At 45.6% G+C, this 17,655-nt stretch overlaps 2 protein-coding genes across 3 annotated transcripts in view; one reads left to right on the plus strand and one right to left on the minus strand.

Moving 5' to 3' along the window:
• Positions 1–11,455, plus strand: part of LAMB3 (laminin subunit beta 3) — a 47,227-nt gene extending 35,772 nt beyond the window's left edge. Inside the window, exons 17-23 of the mRNA XM_074936039.1 lie at positions 1,175–1,378; positions 2,228–2,372; positions 4,983–5,190; positions 6,519–6,660; positions 7,103–7,279; positions 8,254–8,407; positions 9,895–11,455. Of these exons, the coding sequence (XP_074792140.1) occupies positions 1,175–1,378; positions 2,228–2,372; positions 4,983–5,190; positions 6,519–6,660; positions 7,103–7,279; positions 8,254–8,407; positions 9,895–10,028 (1,164 nt within the window). The 3' untranslated portion in view covers positions 10,029–11,455. The remainder of the gene's footprint in view (positions 1–1,174; positions 1,379–2,227; positions 2,373–4,982; positions 5,191–6,518; positions 6,661–7,102; positions 7,280–8,253; positions 8,408–9,894) is intronic.
• CAMK1G (calcium/calmodulin dependent protein kinase IG) overlaps positions 10,736–17,655 on the minus strand; it is a 33,335-nt gene continuing 26,415 nt past the window's right edge. Inside the window, exons 6-13 of one of the 2 annotated variants that reach the window (XM_074936041.1) lie at positions 17,131–17,254; positions 15,918–15,993; positions 15,304–15,416; positions 14,694–14,772; positions 14,218–14,305; positions 13,083–13,498; positions 12,418–12,546; positions 10,736–11,262 (exon numbers count right to left, since the gene is read on the minus strand). In XM_074936041.1, the coding sequence (XP_074792142.1) occupies positions 12,456–12,546; positions 13,083–13,498; positions 14,218–14,305; positions 14,694–14,772; positions 15,304–15,416; positions 15,918–15,993; positions 17,131–17,254 (987 nt within the window). In that variant the 3' untranslated portion in view covers positions 10,736–11,262; positions 12,418–12,455. Of the gene's footprint in view, positions 11,296–12,417; positions 12,547–13,082; positions 13,499–14,217; positions 14,306–14,693; positions 14,773–15,303; positions 15,417–15,917; positions 15,994–17,130; positions 17,255–17,655 lie in introns of both variants that reach the window. The other variant, XM_074936040.1, reaches the window with a different exon arrangement.

Raw genomic sequence — 17,655 nt, forward strand, 5'->3', positions numbered from 1 at the left:
CCCCCTGCTCAAAGCAGGACCAATCCCCAACTAAATCATCCCAGCCAGGGCTTTGTCATGCCTGATCTTTGTCAAGCCTGATCTGCCTGGTAACAGCAGATACGAAGGCACAGGATGGTCTCCCCACTAGTGAAACTTTTCCCCAGCAGTTCTCACTGCATTATGTCCCCAAGAGCTGTCTGGTTTCGGCTCAAGGTCTCCTTTTCTTTTTCCTCCCTACGCTGCTCTGCTATTGCCATGGAGACACATTTCAGCGTCTCCTGATGTATGTTGCTGTGGAGACCATCACTCATTCATCTCGCTGCTTTTCACAGCATCAGAGCCACCCCCATGTGAAAGATCCCTGCCTGTGACAGGAAGGGGGTAAATGACAGTCCCTGCACCATTTCTGAACCCTCACAGGCTGCTCCTCTTGGCCGCCTTGCTAAATAGACCCCACTGATACTGTTAGAAGGTGACGTGCAATCCAAAACCTTTGCCATTCATGCAGAAGTACCCCCTAGGATTTCTCAGCCTATGGCCGTCTGTACAAGCAAACCCTGTGGGTTACAGGGTATTTGTGGGCATCACGTATAACCTGGAGACCAGGTGTGCCCTGGCCCTTTGAAGTGTATTCGTTTATTTCTAGACACCCTGATGTGTTGTACGGAGCTTCTTCTGTTGCCCACAGACCTGATAACTGGAGCACAGGAGTCAATACCATTTGTTCCTTGCCACTGACGGCTGCCAAATAGCGAGTGCGTACCTGCCTCCAAAAATATATACTCCTTCTACGGTACCCAGGGATGCTCTCCCTGAGTTACATACAGCTGTCTATGCATACCCTCCACTGCTCTGTATAAACTCTTCCCCGCACAATGCATTTGCTCCGTATTGCAAGACATTACCTTTCACTACGCTCCATGAACTGTTCTTGGGTGCATCTTCTGTTACACTCCTGCACGACACTCATATATAGCCCCTCCTGCATGTACTCTCCTCTAAGCCCATGCTGAATGCTACACCAGAAATCGTCCTAAAAGAACTGTGCACCCATGGATACGCAGATACACCTGTTCTCTTGTGTCTGTGTTGGAAGGTTCATCTCCACTGTAGTCTTTGTGCCATTGATGGTGAAGTAGCACCAATACCATCAGAGCCTTCTCACCAGCATGCAGCTTCTCTCTGTGTTTAGATTTGCAGTGGCATCAGATCCAAGGCCTGTACCCCTGGGCACTGTGACGGGGAGCTGTGTCCACAGGACAGCACAATGGGGTGCGGAACGGGCCTCAGCTGCAGAGGGATCATTCCGCTGTCAAGTGGCGCAGTCAGAACTGCTGAGAAGACCACCAGAGAGCTCGATGGCATAAAGACTCAGCTCCAGCAGACCATGCAGATGGTAGGTACAGGGAATGAGGAGCTCAGGGGTGTCTGCTTCCACAGGTAATGGCAAGGAGGGGTTGATTAGCATACATGCTGTGTGTTCACCTGCTCCCAGGATACACTGCAATGGAGATGTCACCTTCATTAAGCAGAGAGGGGGATGGCAGGCATGTTTACCCAGGCAGGGCTCAAATAATTCACCTCAAACTTCACCCAAAACTGAATTTCCTGGGTGGCTTGGAAATGTTAGTAGAACTTCTTTTAAAAAGTGGTCATTTTTTGTGCTGACTCTGCATGTCCTAGCTCCCTCTGAGAGTGGAAGCCAAAGGTCTGAAATACCCAGGGAACAGCTCTTCTCCAGGTGTTTCCAGCACTCAGGGAAGGTCACCAGGGAGCTTGTTCTCACTGAATTTCCAGGGCAGCAATGCAAGATGGAGAGCAGGTTTAGAAAGCTTAAACTTCTCAAGTCTTTTGATGCTGCTCTGATGCTCCAGTCTCTCTGCACCATCCTTAGTTAGGATCCAGCATGTACACGTTAGCCACATTAGTCCCTTCCTACAGACTTTCATTTGAGTATCTCAGAGCACTTTGCACATGCTAAGGGCAGAATTTTCCAAGGAGACTCGTGACTTAGAAGCCCAAGTCCCATTGAAAGTCTGTTTTGAAAATCCTATCTTAAATCTTTATCCCTCAAGCCTCTCCTCCAATCTGTTGACAATGGGGCAACCAAGACAGAGAGTGGTGGAGTGACTTGCCCAACGTCACCCAGGGAGTTGATGGCAGAGCCCAGACAGGGCTGGTGAACTTTCTAGGCTGTCTTGTGCCAAGTAGAACCTGACTTTACTGGGGGCACTGTTGTTGGCAGATCAGGGCAGCAGAAACAGCTGCAAACCAAATCCAAAGCAATGCACGACGTCTCGGAGACCAAGTGAGTGTAACCAGGACACAGATAGAAGGAGACGTCCGACGCATCCAGCAATTCATCCAGCAAGTCCGCAACTTCCTGTCAGGTAAATCCATTAGTCTCCATGCATGTGAGGGCAGGACACTGAGGGGAAACCTCTAAGGGACTCCTTAACTAAGCCCACAGCATGCCCATGCTTGTCCCTTTGTGGATGGAAAACCTTAGCCACAAGAACAGGGAGAGGTGAGAACAGGTCAGGGAATCACTCCCCCAACCTGACTTACACCTGTTCACCTGGACAAGGGTTTGTTGGCTGGTTACAGTGGATGTGCCAGTTCTGAGTACAGTTAAAGAAGCCTTTGAAGATCTGGCCTTGTATTCTCTGCTTAGTCTTTAAATCTCATGAGAGGAATTCTTGGTTGCATTGAGAAAGGGAATCCTGGCAGAAGAGTTACATAATCACTAGGCCATTGGGATCCCCATCAGCTCTAGCTCCCTAGATGTGTTTTCTGAAGAGCTGGGGAAATAATAACCCAGGGGTTTGTCTCATGGTACAAATATTTGCTTTGGTTTTGATCCATGTACGTTGAACGCCTCCAAGGCTTGCTTTGTACTTAGAGCTCAAAGGAAGCCCAAAACTCAGTGAAAAGGTCTCAGTTTCACCTAATTCGTGTTGCAAGGAAAAAATAAATTGGCATCAGATTTGCTGGAAAAAAGGCCCAGGAGCTTTCAAAAGGTTTGCAAATATTTGAATTGCAGTCCGAGTTTCAATGAGACCTGAGAACAAGCAAGTTCTGATTGGCGTTGGGCCTTTTTGTGGACAGTTCTCTTAGTTCTAATAATATCTTGCAATTCCCACTCTCATCCTTGCATCAGTTCACACTGCACTGTCTGGGGAATCAGACGTGGTTAATATTCTTAGTCTAACACTAATACAACCATTTTTAAAGGGAGTGCTGCTTTTGCTTTGCCTAAGAGTGTAAATGTCACTAATGCACCATGAGCCCCGGACAGCAGACTTGCATTCAAAAATGGACTAACATTGATATAAGTTGAATGTCGTCAGCTCTGGTATTTGACTATATCTAGAAAGGTTTGGGCCTTCAGCACCTGCAACTTAAATTAGTTCTCCCCTGGGGAGTGAAAGTACAGTCTGACCATGACCACCATCTTCAGAGTCAAGCTTTGATTGTGCCATTCACACAGAACTAGATTAACTACTGGTGGTGTAACCCTGGTGACCTCCCTGGAGTTACACCAGGGACAGATTTAGCCCATTGCCTTAATGGCCTCCAAATGCCATCTGTGAAGTTACCGTAAGTGGCTGTAGGGAGGGCAGAAGATGCTAGCCCTCGGCCTTCTGTACTGTAGAACTTAATGAGAAATCTGGCCACGCTTCCCGCAGCTGTTCAGGAACCACTCTCCTTTTCCAAGGTGGAAAAAAACCAGTTAAAAACAAATCAACTGAATTTAGCAGAGGTGAAAAGTGCTGGAGTGACAGTCCTGGGGCACCAAGCACTCCATCTGCAGAGTAGGTACAGTACAGCGACAGCAGGGAGAGATTTCGTCACGTGTCTTCCACTGCCATTACACCTCTATCCTAGCATCTGAGAGCAGAGTACATTCTTCTTCGTCTCGATGCTGAGACAGCCTTTGAGGGCCCTCAGTTAGCATCAGTTATGATGGTGGCTTTTGCACAGGACTCAGACCTAGACCAGCTTTCCAGCAGCACTCAAGCAAATCTTCTATGGTGCAGATTATTAACCAGGCTAAAGAATTTATTGTGCCCCACAGCCAGTGGGATGACCTATAATTCATAAGCAGATTTTAATAACGGATCAACCTTATGAGAATTAGGTGAAGAAGAAAATCAGCACTGTCAGGTATTACAGAGATTACCAAGCCCCAGCTAATCCCTAACGCAGCGTCCTTTGGGATGTGCACAGCTCTTCTCTCTCAGACCTGTTACCTTCAGTGGTGATCGAGGAGAAGGCTTGTCCTGGAATACATGTGCTGCTCAGTCTGTTGCTAGTGTCAGACTGTGCTCCACGTTTAGAGGCACAGATTTCTTTGTCAAATCAAAGGTATTGTTTTAGTACTCTGGCTGGAAGCTTGGCTGAAGTGTTTTGCAGTGTCCTTAGTTAAATCTCAAACAGTTCTTATTTTATTCCAGGCCATGGGTCAAGCTTGTGCCTAGCATTAGCTGGTGCAGCAACCTGCACTGACTTGTGCAAAGCTGAATCTGGCCCATTGTCTCTCTGCTCAACTGATCTGACTCCCCTGAGCTCAGAGGGGTCAGTTGTCAAAGAGTCACCTCCTGGATTTTGTCACACGGTTGAAACCCTGCCTGCATGGTAGGATCCACAAAGACAAATTTACAGCTGGGACATACAGAACATCTTATCTGCCTAGCGAGTGGATCTGGCAGAAGTACTGCCTTGGGTCCCTTGGGAGGGACTGTAAAATGGGGGATACACTAATGGACTAAGTTAGCGGTAATCTGGCCGCATGTTGGCAGACACATGCAACTCTTTGAATGAGGAGGTAGCGGGAGCTAGAGGAGCTGGGACTTCGTAACCCCTGAACCTGGTGTTTATAGTCACTTGCTGCATTGCCTATCCCCTGGACTTCTGGCTCCCCATGCTGTGCTCCCAGACCTGCCCGCACGCTATTCTTGCAGCTCTACCTGACTTTTGTTTGTTTGTAAACTCTCTAGACCCAGCCACCGACCCTGCCACCATCCAGGAGGTCAGCGACTATGTGCTCTCGCTCCGCCTCCCAACGGACACTGCTGCCATCCTGAGGAAAATGACTGAGATCCGAAACCTGGCTGCTAAGCTGCAGTGTCCTGAGAGCATCCTCACCCAAACAGCTGGTGATATCGCTAAGGCCAAGAGGCTTCAGCAAGAGGCTGAACAGGCAAGGTAAACTGGGCTTTAAGCTAATGGGATGAGAGTCTATGGGCCTGACCCAGAGTCCTTGGAAATGGATGGAAGTGGCCCTATATTTGCGTTCCTCAAGTCCCTCCAGAAGAGAGAGACTCCCCATTTCAATCCTGCTGCTCGCTGTCCATGTGGCCTTCCAGCAACTCCCACTCCCAGATTCACCTTGGTTGTGCCTGAGTCACGTTACACAGCATGGTTGGGATAATGTTGCCAGAATTACTGGAGCCAAATTGCATTTGACTGCTGGCCAGATCCTTAGCTTGTGTAAATCTGCATTGACTTCAGTGGAGATGTGCTGATTTATATCAGCTGAGATTCTAGCCCCATAGCTTGTGTGTCTGTACAGTACCTAGAGACATGGGACTCCAGTCTTGACTGGTGCCTCCAGCTGATATTGCAATGCAAATAATAAACCCTGCCTCTAATAACAATAGTCTGACGTCCCTTCATTGTAGATATTGGGATGGGGGATCTTTCCCTGACCAATGGGAACCTTTTTTGCTTCTTTGAGCTCCTATCATGAGAGATGATAGAGCTGAACAGGGATTTCCAGGGACTCAGTAATGGGATCTCCATTATAATCGTACAGTTACTAAGGGAGAGAACGCGAGCATTAAATGGCGTATTTACTATCCTGATGAAAGTTGGGAGGCTTGTCCCCTTGAAAACAAAACAAAAAACAAAACAGAGCACCCTTGTAGAGCTGGAATGGGTTTATTTTATGATCATTCCATCATAGCAATATTCTGGAGAGAAGGTTAATGCGATAAGAGTGTAAACCCATTGACAGCATCTGACACCAGCTGAGTGTGATGAGTTAGGGGAGTCTGGCTTTGCATGCAGACATTCCAGGGGAAAGTAAAAAGTCTCACTTCAAACTGGCAGCCAGTGTAACTGATGTAAAGCTTTAAGCAACTAATTGGGCACTTTCTTCCCCCTTAAATAATTCGTCTTTCCCCACTTTACCAAGTATTAGAAGCAGTTGTGCTTCTAATGGAGGCTTTGGTTTCTTTTCCCATCCTGCCTCCTCGTCCAAGTGGTAGGAAGTACAGCACTGCTTCTCTTCTTGGAAGGCAGCATGGTCAAGTGGTTAAAGTACAGTGGCTTCAGGACTTCTGGCTTCTATTACAAGCTTTTCACATCTTCTCTTTGCAAGATGTTCCACTTGTCCAGCTTATCTCCCCTCTGCCGGTTTTTAACTTTTGAGCCACAAAGCAATACCTCATCATGTGTTGTCATTATAATTACATTATAAAGATAACGATACATTTTTGATTGAATTATGCTTCCCTACTGCATTCCCCCAGGAACCGAGCAAATGCTGTAGAGGGCAACGTGGAAGAAGTGGTGGAGAATTTGAGACAAGCAAACACAGTGCTCCAGGAAGCCCAGGATACTATTAGTGGCTCCAGCTATTCCCTTCGGCTCATCCAACTCCGCATTGATGAGGTGAGTGATGTGCGCTGCATTCCTAGCCTTATAATGCTGCGTGGCCTGCACGCTGCTCCTTTGAAACTCTTGTGGAACTCCCTGCAAAGTGCCTTGCCACTGAGGGTAAGTTACTAATCACATCCTTGCCCCTCCCGCCCATTTTCATCCTACCCTGCTGGTGCAATGATGCCCCACCATTGTGGCAAAGAGGCAGGATCCTAGCAAAATTGGCTTGCTGTAAAAGTCGGACTGTTTTTCTCCTTGTTGCCTACCCCATCTTTGTTCTGTTGAGCTAAACAGAGCCTATCATGGTGGGACCCTGGTTTGGGGGCTGTACTCACTGCTGAGTCTGTATTACAGACCAATAATAAATCATAAGCGTGCCTGTGAGGATGATATATCATTAATGATGTTCTGGGAGGAGCTTTTCTTTAAAATACCAAACACCTTTGGCTTTCAGATCCAGGCTGTCCTTGGTCCAACGGAGAAGAGTATGAGAGACATTACTGATCAGCTGGACAACTTCACCGAGAGAATCAGCCAACTGCGGCACAGGGCGGAGCAGAATCAGTTGCAGGCCACAGATGCTCAGCAGAGAGCAAAAGAAGCCATTGAGCAAGCAAGGAGCACTCAGCAGGTACAAGGGAGGTCTCGTAAGAGCCTAGGAATGACTCTGCCCATAATCTGTTACTAGCTTCTTCTTCTCATGCAGGAGCAAAGCCACATAAGTGCAGAACATACTTGAATGCTGCATGGAAAGTGAATTACTCTGTTTTTAGGAACATAGGAATTACCAGACTGGTTCAGACCTAAGGTCCATCTAGTCTACTTATCTCACCTCTGCCAATTGCCAGCACCCAGTCGCTTAGAGGAAGGTGTAAGAACCCTGCAGTAGCAGAAGTAGGATATCTGCCCCCACATTAGGTCTCATCTTGGTCTAACAATTAGTTTGACTTCAGCCCTGAAGCACAAGGTTTAATATCCCTGCCAAAAATGGTTAGCATTGACTATTATAACTCTGCATTTTCTTTTTATCCATAGAAATATCCAATCCTTTTTTGAATCTAGCTAATTTTGTGGCCTCAATGACTTCCTGAGGCAGTGAGTCCCACAATTGAATTACACATGTGAGAAGGAATTTTCTTTTATCAGTTTTGAATGTCCCCTTCTTCCTGTGTTATGAAACAGGGAGAACAGAAGTTCCTGATCTCTCTCTCTCTCTCAACTCTAAACTATTCATTATTTGATATGCTATTATCTTGTCCCTCTTCTTCATCTCCTTTCTATAGTGAACAATGCCAATCTTTTCAACGTCTCTTTATATGAGAATTTTCCAGGCCCTTGATTATTCTTATTGCTATTTCTGCAACATTCTTTTTGAGATGGGGTGACCAGAACGCAACATGTTAATCCAGATGATGCTGAATTATTGGTTTCTGTGAAGGCATTGGAAACCAGTATGTAAATGTATTATGGTCTTTAATATCTCTATAATAGTAATAATGGCCATTTATAACACAGAGCTCCAATGCAGTGTCTAGAGGTCATTCATCACTTGGACCTCATTTATTTGCTTGAGTTCACCTGCACTGCTCATTCGCTTTCCCACAGGGATTTGAACGGGTAAAACAAAAATATGATGAGCTGAAGAGGCGGATGGGACAGAGTTCGACACTGGGAGTGCAGGACAGCAGGATCCAAAGTATCGACAGGGAGGCAAAAGCGCTCTTTGAAGAAACCTGGGCTATGATGCTCAGGATGGAAAGTAAGTAAATTTGTGCAGGCTTTGTCAGAGCATAATGCCAGGTGATGAGGGAATGGAACTAGAAGAAGAACAGAAGACTGAGAGGGAGTGGTGCAGAATTAGATGGCTGAAGCCCTCTCTATATTAGGTTCCTCATCCTCCTCCCTCTACATTGATCCAAAGCCCTAGTGTAGGTGTAAACCAGCATGGTGAGTCACTCTTATGTAAACCCTGTTTGGCCCCAGGAATGTAATGTAATTACGCGAGTACAAATTCCCTTAATCTAGCCAAGCCCTGAATGAGTGATTCTGCTTGTAGATACAAGAAACACCCTCCTAAGTGAAGAACTTGGAGGACAAATGTGTTAGCCACAGAAACCCAGACAACTGGATTCTGCTTTGTGGCTTTCATGACAAAGGGATTGATTAATGTGCCCACCATTTGTCACATCTCTTCACTGAACCTCACAGCACTTTGCACAGCTCCGGTTGCTGCTTCTGTTGCTGCTAGATAATGTTGCAGTGGAACGTTATGGGGTTGAGTAACAGAAATCTCATGCCATGCTCCTCCCTGGCCTCACCAGGATGAATTTGGGCCCTGCTGTGTAATTTCAGTACCTTTCCCCTCCATGCCAGTGGTGTAGGTGTTTTGTGAGAGGCATGCAAGGGGAACTGAAGCTGAGACTCCACCAAATCCCTTGTGGCCCATGCAGCGATCGGAACTTGCAGCTGGAGAGCAAAAGCCGATGTACCAACTCCACCGTGCCACTCAACCCCCATGGACTAGCTTCAAGAACCTGCTTCTCTATTTCCTCTCCTATACACGGATGCACCATGCATTCATTTCCAGCCCTCATGTCTAAGGGCCTCATTCAGTGTGCTTTGGGTACCAGCCACACTGCAGATTAAGTGCCCTGGCCAGAAGGCTCAAGCCTTTCAAGTTGGAGAATGGCACTGAGCCCAAGTAGTTATCAGGCCAGAGCTGTGGCACTGCTTTCAGTGATAAAGCAGTGGCTCTAGTGAACAGCATTCACCAAAGGTGCCTCTCCGTGTCAGGGATTTGATCGGATGCTGCTGCTAGTCACTTAATGCTGTTTGTAGACTGCTGAACTCAGCAAGGAGTCTTGATGTTGCTATATAGGTTAGTGTGCAATTTCCCTTCTAAAACACAAGGTGCATACAGTATGGGCTTGTTTCTGCTCAGCCATTGATGTCAGCAATGGAATTTCCATTGACTTCAATGGTCACTGTCTGGAGTGGCTTTATTGGAAAGAAACATTGACTGATGTTATGGGGTGCCCTGGACAGTGGCTTTCTGATGTACTTACTGACTGGTTTGGACATGTCCTAGGCAGGGCTAGTGTGTCTGGCTGTTCTGGTGGGTTCTCATATTGCTCTCCTGACTTACATTGAGAGGGTGTAGATTTTCAGAAGGGTGATGAAGGCCTTAGGGCACAATATCATTTTTCTGGACTATCTTCCCCTAACCCCGACTTGCTCTCTCCTCAGGTATAGAAATGGAAATTCAGAAAAGCAACAATGCATTAATCATCAAGTCAGCCAGCCTTGCAGGCCTGGAGGAGCAAGTGGAAAAGATCAGCAGTCATATCCATGAAAGAATCGCCTACTACACCGGTTGCTAATCAATCAATGAGCTGCTGGGACTCCATCTTGCCCTGTAATTGCAGAGTCTGCCTTCTGTTCAAACACTGACTGGGGTAGCTAATCCCCTCTCACAGAATTTTCTTGTTCTCACACTTAGTGTCTTTGGTAACAGAACTACTGTAGCTTTAGAAAATGCTAGCATGGAGCCCAAAAGGACAAAAATGCCTCTGGAGAGAATGAATGTTATATGGCCTGGCTGAAGCAACCCTGGGGGGCTCTAGGAAAGGGGGAAGATATAACTAATGAAAAAAGCCTTTTGGAAGGAGTTATTTCTGTATGAGGTTTGTTAATGTGACAGGGGATGTTTGTTTTAGCACCTGGATTTTACCTTTTGAATGAAAAAGACCAGAGTTGAGGTTTAACTTTTCTGGTACAGTGCATTTAGTTCTTCTAAGGGAGTCATAAGAGGAGCAGAACTAAGGCTACAGATAAATATAAGACCAGGCCCAGGAGCAGATAACTGAATAAGCCATATTTATACAAACATAAGAGCAGTGGTGCTCTCAGGTGGAGTTAGATACCATCCAGGTGGAGTTAGACAATATGTTGCAAACTGAAGACTGTAGGGAACAGGTCTGCATTTGCAGTGGGAGGTTTAAGAGACCACTTCCTTGTCTAACCACCAGGCACTTTACAAAATAAAAGTCAGCTTTATTAAGCATAGTGTTTATTACACAATTACAGATGTGGAAGCAGGTAATTCAGACCTCATTTTGATCAGACAGGTGGAGGATGGTAGCAAGTTCTCTCTTTTCACAGCTTGAGGAAAACTGCACACCCAAGAGAGGCAATTGATATTGGACTTCAACATGCTGGAGCTCAGGAGTAAGCAGCAAACCTAGCAGAGAGGTATAGACTAAACAAATACCATTGGCTTTGCTTTAAAAGAATTATACTGTACAGCATGTTTGTTACACATTGAACAACTACACAATCTCTACAAAGAACGAAGATACAGCCTTGTGCAAGGACGTATGTATCATATAGATGGAAGGTGCTAGCAGAAGCCTCATGTGCTTACACCTCCCTTCTCTCAAGCAACTGCTCCATGTTCTCATGAGACAGATACTCTTCAAGGTTGTTGCTTTGAAGGATTACTTCGGAGTAAAAAGTGTGCAGCTCTCCACCACATGGCTGCTCTCCTCTGAGAAATGGCTCCCTGTCTGCTTCTGCCAGGATTCAGTCTCCCCTCCTCGTGCTAGTGCTGTCTGGCTGTGAAGTGCAGAAATCAGTAAATCAGCCCTTCTGGAATGGGAGAGAGTTCAATGTCACTGTTAGAATTGTTTCAGTGGACAGTTCCTGCAGCCTGTGTTTCTTTAACTTACAGCACCAGGGCTAGCTTGGTTCCATTAATCTGCAGCTTATAAAGGATTACTAAGTGATTAATCAATTGGAATGGACTCCAACAGGTTGATAACTTTCTGCTGATGTGCATAAAGCTACTGGTAACTTATTGCTCATGTCTGTATATCTATTAGCCTTTTATAGAGAATTTGGAACTGTACTATAAAGCAAGACTGACTTCTCCCAAGTAGATGTTGAGAACTGAGCTAACATCCTCACCTTAGTTTGGGGGAATATTTTCCTTCATGCAATGTCTAATCCTAATACTTCTTAGTGCTTACTTACAGTAGTACAAATTCATCTCATCTGCAGTCAAAAAAAGCCACTTCCATGCTCACACAGACATTCCTGTGCCTCTGGTAGGTGATCTCTTTCTAATTAAGAGCAGAGCTTTGGGTAGCAGTGCAGGCTTCCTGAGGCTGTGGGGCCACTAGGTTTCAGACCTGACTTGGGTGAATCCCAGCTAAGGATGGGAAAGTAGTTCAGGTTTCATGGCCCAATCAGTCCTTGATGTCTGCTGAGAATGACTAAGGAGCCAGTCAGTGCTGACTGTGCTGGTGGTTTGAGAGATATGGACACTTGCCTCCTCTGAGCTGGATTGTGACTCCCTCAATCACATTTTATATAGGCCCCCATGGAGCAGTTATGTGGCAACAGCTTATAGTCACTGACATTGTCCAGTTTGTGGTTGCTCTGATTTAATAACTCCCAATTGTTTATAGTTCAGAATGGCAGGGCTATGTGCTACCTCTCTTCTATAGGTTAGAGCCCAGAGGGGCCCTATTCTCATGCAACAGGATGTGAGCAACTCCCATGGAAACCAATCTGGACCCTGGATTCACAGAATTGGTCTGAACAGAAGTTGAAAGATGCTTCAGTTTGTCAGACTCTTGCTGCCATGACATTGCTCAGCCTTGATTACAACCAAAACAAAAGCTTATTCCACCCAGAAAACTCTATAATCCATAGACTTTTTGCTTCATCACTTTAAAGCAATAATCCTTTTGATCTTGGTGCACTTACTGTTAAAGATGTGTTGGCTCAAATGGATGACTTGCCAATCACATGACCAAACACACACCAGTTTGCCCAGTGCCACGGTATGAATTGTTACTGGTTTTCATGGGTACGATAACCTCTGATTTGAAGTGACTGGTTTTGAGGAGGTGGAAAGAGAAAAATGCAAAATGTGAAGAGAGAGTAGGTACATTCTTCAGTTGAGCAGAAATAGCTATTTCTAATATAAACAGTAGGCCAGCTACTCAAAGGGCATAACTGTGCAATTAATGCCAGCTGAGGAGCAGGACCAGTATTTTTAGCAACTGCAAAACAAAACCAAAAAATAGGCCCTTCCAAATTGTGGACAGGCACCAGATTGAGGATGCTGGGGAACTGAAGCCCTCTGGTATATCAGTACATTGAGGACTCTGCCATGTCACCTGGCCAATGTGTCTCAACCTGATGCCCAAGGCTCTCCTCCAAGGGAGTGGGAGGGAGTTTGGCCGGCCACACCTATCCAAAATTCCATCTGCCTCTTCCCCCCCCACCCCCTTTCCCACCTACAGCTGGTGCTTGGAACGCAATGCATCTGCCATGTTTCCACAAAGCCTAGTGCCACTTGGTTGCAGGGACTGTGCTGTGAAGATAAATCTGGCTCAATATTTAGAATGGACAATGTGGCTACCTACTGGTTTTTGGCAGCTTTTTTAAGTAGTGCTGACTCCGAACAGAAGACAGTCTTCACCTTCTCATGCCCTCCAGAAGCTGAACTGCAACTGCAAGAAGTTCTAGTTGGAGGGCTTGGATTGTCCGGCAGGATCAAGCACTTGTCAACTGAGAGCGACCCATTAACCAAGTGATCTAATGGGTTGCTCAGTGTCATCTGGGTGTTTTGGTCAAGCTGGCTGGGAGGAATTTGACATGCTAACATGGGGATTAGCAGCTTCTTGTCTTGAGTGGGCACCTCTTGGCTGGTGACCATAGGGCTGTTGGGTCTGGATACTTCTGACACTTGTATGACCGGGAGGCTGACGTCAGCCTGTGCATGGCAGTTCATGTGGAGTTTCTTCATGTGGCGCACAACAGCTGCAGCATTGAAGGCTTGCTGAGGAAGAGGACATAAAACCACCATGACCATCTCCCAAGCTGCTGAGCGAATGGAGGATATCTCCTGATTAGCAATTTACTAATTAGTGCCATGCTGCTCTGAAGATGGGCCATGTTCAACCCCAGCATAAGGAAATGCAGGGGAGAATTTCACCCACCCTTTTTGATAAGGCAGCTGTGGAATTTACTGTTACTTACAGACTGGTCAGAGCAGCAAGATTTGTTCAAAAATAGGGTTCAGTTTTGAGCTAGAGTAATTAAAATGCCATGGAAGAGGCTGTTCTTGCAGCATTGCCAACCTCACTGCAACCAGGAAGCAGTGCCAATCTCACAAGATTAGCTGACAGAGGAAGGACAGGTGTGAGGGTAAGACACGAGAAACCTGGGTTCAGTTCCCACAGGCAAGTCAGTTGCTTGGTGCCCCAGTTCCCCCCCATGTAATATGGGACTAATCCTTCCTAATCCATCCTTTGTCTAGATTTTAAGATCTGTGTCGTATTGTTTTTGTATCATATTCAGCACTATGGAGGGGCTCTAATTTTAGCTGCGACCTCTTGGTCCTACCATAATATAAATAATGGTCATGCAAGATGTCCAAATTGATTTCTGGGGGAAGGGGTCCCATTTGTGGTGTTGAAGGTGTGCTCATGGCTAGATTGCAGCAACTGGAATTGCTTTGGAAATAATTCTAGAGCACCCAATGGCAACACAACCTACCCTCCATTTGCTCTTTGCAAAGTTTTTCTGGATCTGAGCACTGACAGATGGGTATATGTCCCGGTGAAGGGCTGTATTTCCATCAATCCTGCAGTTGGGGAAAGAAGAAACAGGCTTGTAGGCAGATGGCATTTGAGAGGCATTCCATATTCTGGAGGCAGATAACTACTTTGTACATTCAATCAAGAGTAATTAAACCCAAAAGGGAAAAACAGCAACAAAACATAATACAAACACTTCAGAGTTGAGAAAATATCAGTGGGATTGTTTCCCCTCCATCTTAAAGGTGAACCGTGCACAAATAGTCACTTTCTTCACAAAAAAATGAAAGAAGACAGAACATTCCAAGTCAGATTGCAAAGAAAAAACTAGAGAATAGTAACATCACCATTCTGTAGGCTACAGATAGCACTCCAGTACTAAATGTGGAGACCAGCAATGTTAGGTGCACATGTGAGGAGATATGTTGCTCTCACCAGGGGTGCCTCAGGGCTTTCTCACAGGTGAACCTCTCATTTGGATCCTTCTCCAGTAAGCGACAGATGAAATCCTTGGCTGTTTGTGGGGAACAGAGATAGAATCATGTCTTAACACTTACAGGAAGTAATCCTAAAGCTGACAGCAAACACTGGCAGATAAAACATGCTGCTTAAGCATCAAATGTTCCATGTCTAAACCCACAGTATTGTAACACTGTCCCAAAGGTAAAATGGACATGTGTTTAGTAGATACACATTGCTTAAGGGGCCCATGTTAACTGAAGATGGCTCAAGTTTTATTGCTGAAATGTAGGGATTGCCAGAGTGGATCAAACCTGTGGCCTACCCAGTGCAGTATCCCATCTCTGACCCTGGCCTGCACCAGATGCTTCAGAGAAAGGTGCATGGAAACCCTTACTATGGCCAGGAAGCAAAGAAAATAACTTGCTGTGGAAAATGTGAGGATGCGATTCACTAAACTCTCCTTCACTTGCACTCCCTTGTAGAGTCCAGCCCATCCAGGATCCGGAGAGTTCTGGATTGCAGATGTTGCATGCCTGAGAGGGACAGGGTGCTAATAAAGCGCTGCCCAGTGGGTGAGATTTACCTGACTCAGAGATAGCATCCCAAAATGGAGACTCAAACTCATAGTAGCCTTCTTTAATCTTTTCAAACAGCTTGGATTCTGTCTCTTCGTAGAAGGGAGGGTATCCACACAGCCTGGAGCAGAACAGGAAGTTGATTAGCTCCTCTCTCCATGCACACAAGCTTTTTTAACTCTACCAGGGTCAGCTGGTGTGTATCCCAAGGATAAGTGAAGAATGGAGAAGGTGGTATGTATCCCCACCACACAGCGCAGTCTGGGTGTATGAATTCAGAAAAAGGTTAAAAGCTTCAGTGCAGCAATGTCAGGACAGCCACAGCTGGTGTGCAGCTAATGGGATGCAGCTGAACCTAGAAAGCACAGAGGGGATGCTGGATAATAGTGATGGTACTGAAGGAATAGTGCACAGTGTGGGCTCTATAGTGAATTGGGCTGCAGTCTTTATTACACTGACTCTTCACTGCCTTTCACCTTGTGAACAAATGAGGGCTCCTAAACCGGTGGCATGTCACACTCATTTTGCACAAGCATATGGGGGGATCACACAAGGGGCCACACCAGTGAAGAATCCTGAGCACCTGTCAAAAAAAGCAAGGGTGCTGTTGGCTTATACTCACAAGATATAGGTAATGACTCCTATAGACCAGCAATCTACAGCTTTGCTATATGGTTTCTGTGCTAGGACCTCTGGAGCTACAGGAAATCAAAAGCAAATCAAAGTTAGGCAATATAAACCATTTCAGGATAGCAAGTGACTGGACATCCAATAACTGGCTTCTCATCGACCTGATCTGTGAGGCTTTCAGACTGGAGAGGGAGTTAGTGACTTGTGTGTACAAACAGAGTTCTGTGCATTTGCCACCCACCGAATCCCAAGTAGCAGCGAGGCGACAGACTCAGATTTTAAGACTAGAAAGAACAGGATAATCTAATGTGACCTGCATAACAAAGGTCACTCTAATGTGTGAATCAAGCCTAACCTCTGGTTGAGCTATAGACCCCCTCTTTTTAGAAAACCATTGTGTTGATTTATAGACTTGAAGTGATTGAGACTCCACTTCAGATCTATAAATGTAAATTCTCAATGGTTATTACCCTCACTGTTAAAAATTTGCACCTTAGTCTGAATTTGTCTAGCTTAAGCTTCCAACCTTTGGATCTCAGTTCCTGTGTGTTCCTAGGAGCCAGGTTCTGGGTTTGATCTTTTATACCTGGTTGTTCTTACACAGAACTTTATAGCCTCAAAATGCTGTCTGACATACATTAGCTCTACCACCCCTTGTGATGAGTCATACTAATTTGTTTATTTTGTGATTTTCAATATATGGGTTGGGGTCCAGAGCCTAGGATGGGCTCCCTACTGTTACATTTTACAGATGGGGAACATGTAAAGACAGACCGATTGCACTCTAGCCTTGTGCAAGTCAATTTGGAGATGGGAGCTCTCAAGCCATTGGTCAAGCTGTTTCAGACATGTTCTAACCAGACACAAGGGAATCCCCAAAAATATTACTTACAGGCCAAATCCTGAAATCCTTACTCAAGCAAAACTCCCATACATTTTTTTATAATTAAAAAAAACAACTTCAAGATTTGGCTGTAATTTAAAAAGTGTATATTGCACACCTTGTCTTTTAAGTCTGAGATTTGCTGTCCTTAAAAACCATGTCCCCAGTTGGATTTTTCTGCCACCTACACAGTGTATTAGCATGTTACTAATATGCATAAGCATGTTATTTCTTTGCTTTCTTCTGGAAAGTGCCTGGGAGGCTTACGTAGGCCTGTGTCATGTAGGTCAGTGAGAAAGTCCATCCTTGCCCCCTTGCTCACCAACATATCCTGGAGTCCCACAAGCAGTGGACATGATGCCATTCTGCTCCATTTTAGACAAGCCAAAGTCCGTGATCATGATTTTGGAGTTTTCTTCAGGAGTCAGGTAAAGCAGGTTTTCAGGCTGTCGGTAGGAAATGGTTAGGATTTAAATGCTGCACCAACAATGAAAGAGGGACAACTACAATTGACAAATGATGGGGTCATCTGTGCTTCTGTTCATGCACAAATAAAAACGGTGGCCAGAGATAATGGCAACTTTGCTCTAAAAACCACATCAGTAACATGGTGAATACATTCCTAGGTTCTCCCCACTATGCCTGTTGTCTGCTCTACCAACTGGATTCCTCTTATAGGGTTTGTTTTAGGTAGGAAGGATGCTCTAGGGGGTAGGGCACTGGGCTGGGACTTGAGACCCAAGTTAATTTCCTAGACACAGCCTGTGCGACCCTGGGCAAGTCATTTCATCTACCCTGTGCTTCAATTCCCTTTCTGTAAGGGTGAGTAATACTTCCCTATTGCACA

This window comes from Natator depressus, chromosome 21 (assembly GCF_965152275.1).
Source record: "Natator depressus isolate rNatDep1 chromosome 21, rNatDep2.hap1, whole genome shotgun sequence".
Lineage (NCBI taxonomy): Eukaryota > Metazoa > Chordata > Testudines > Cheloniidae > Natator > Natator depressus.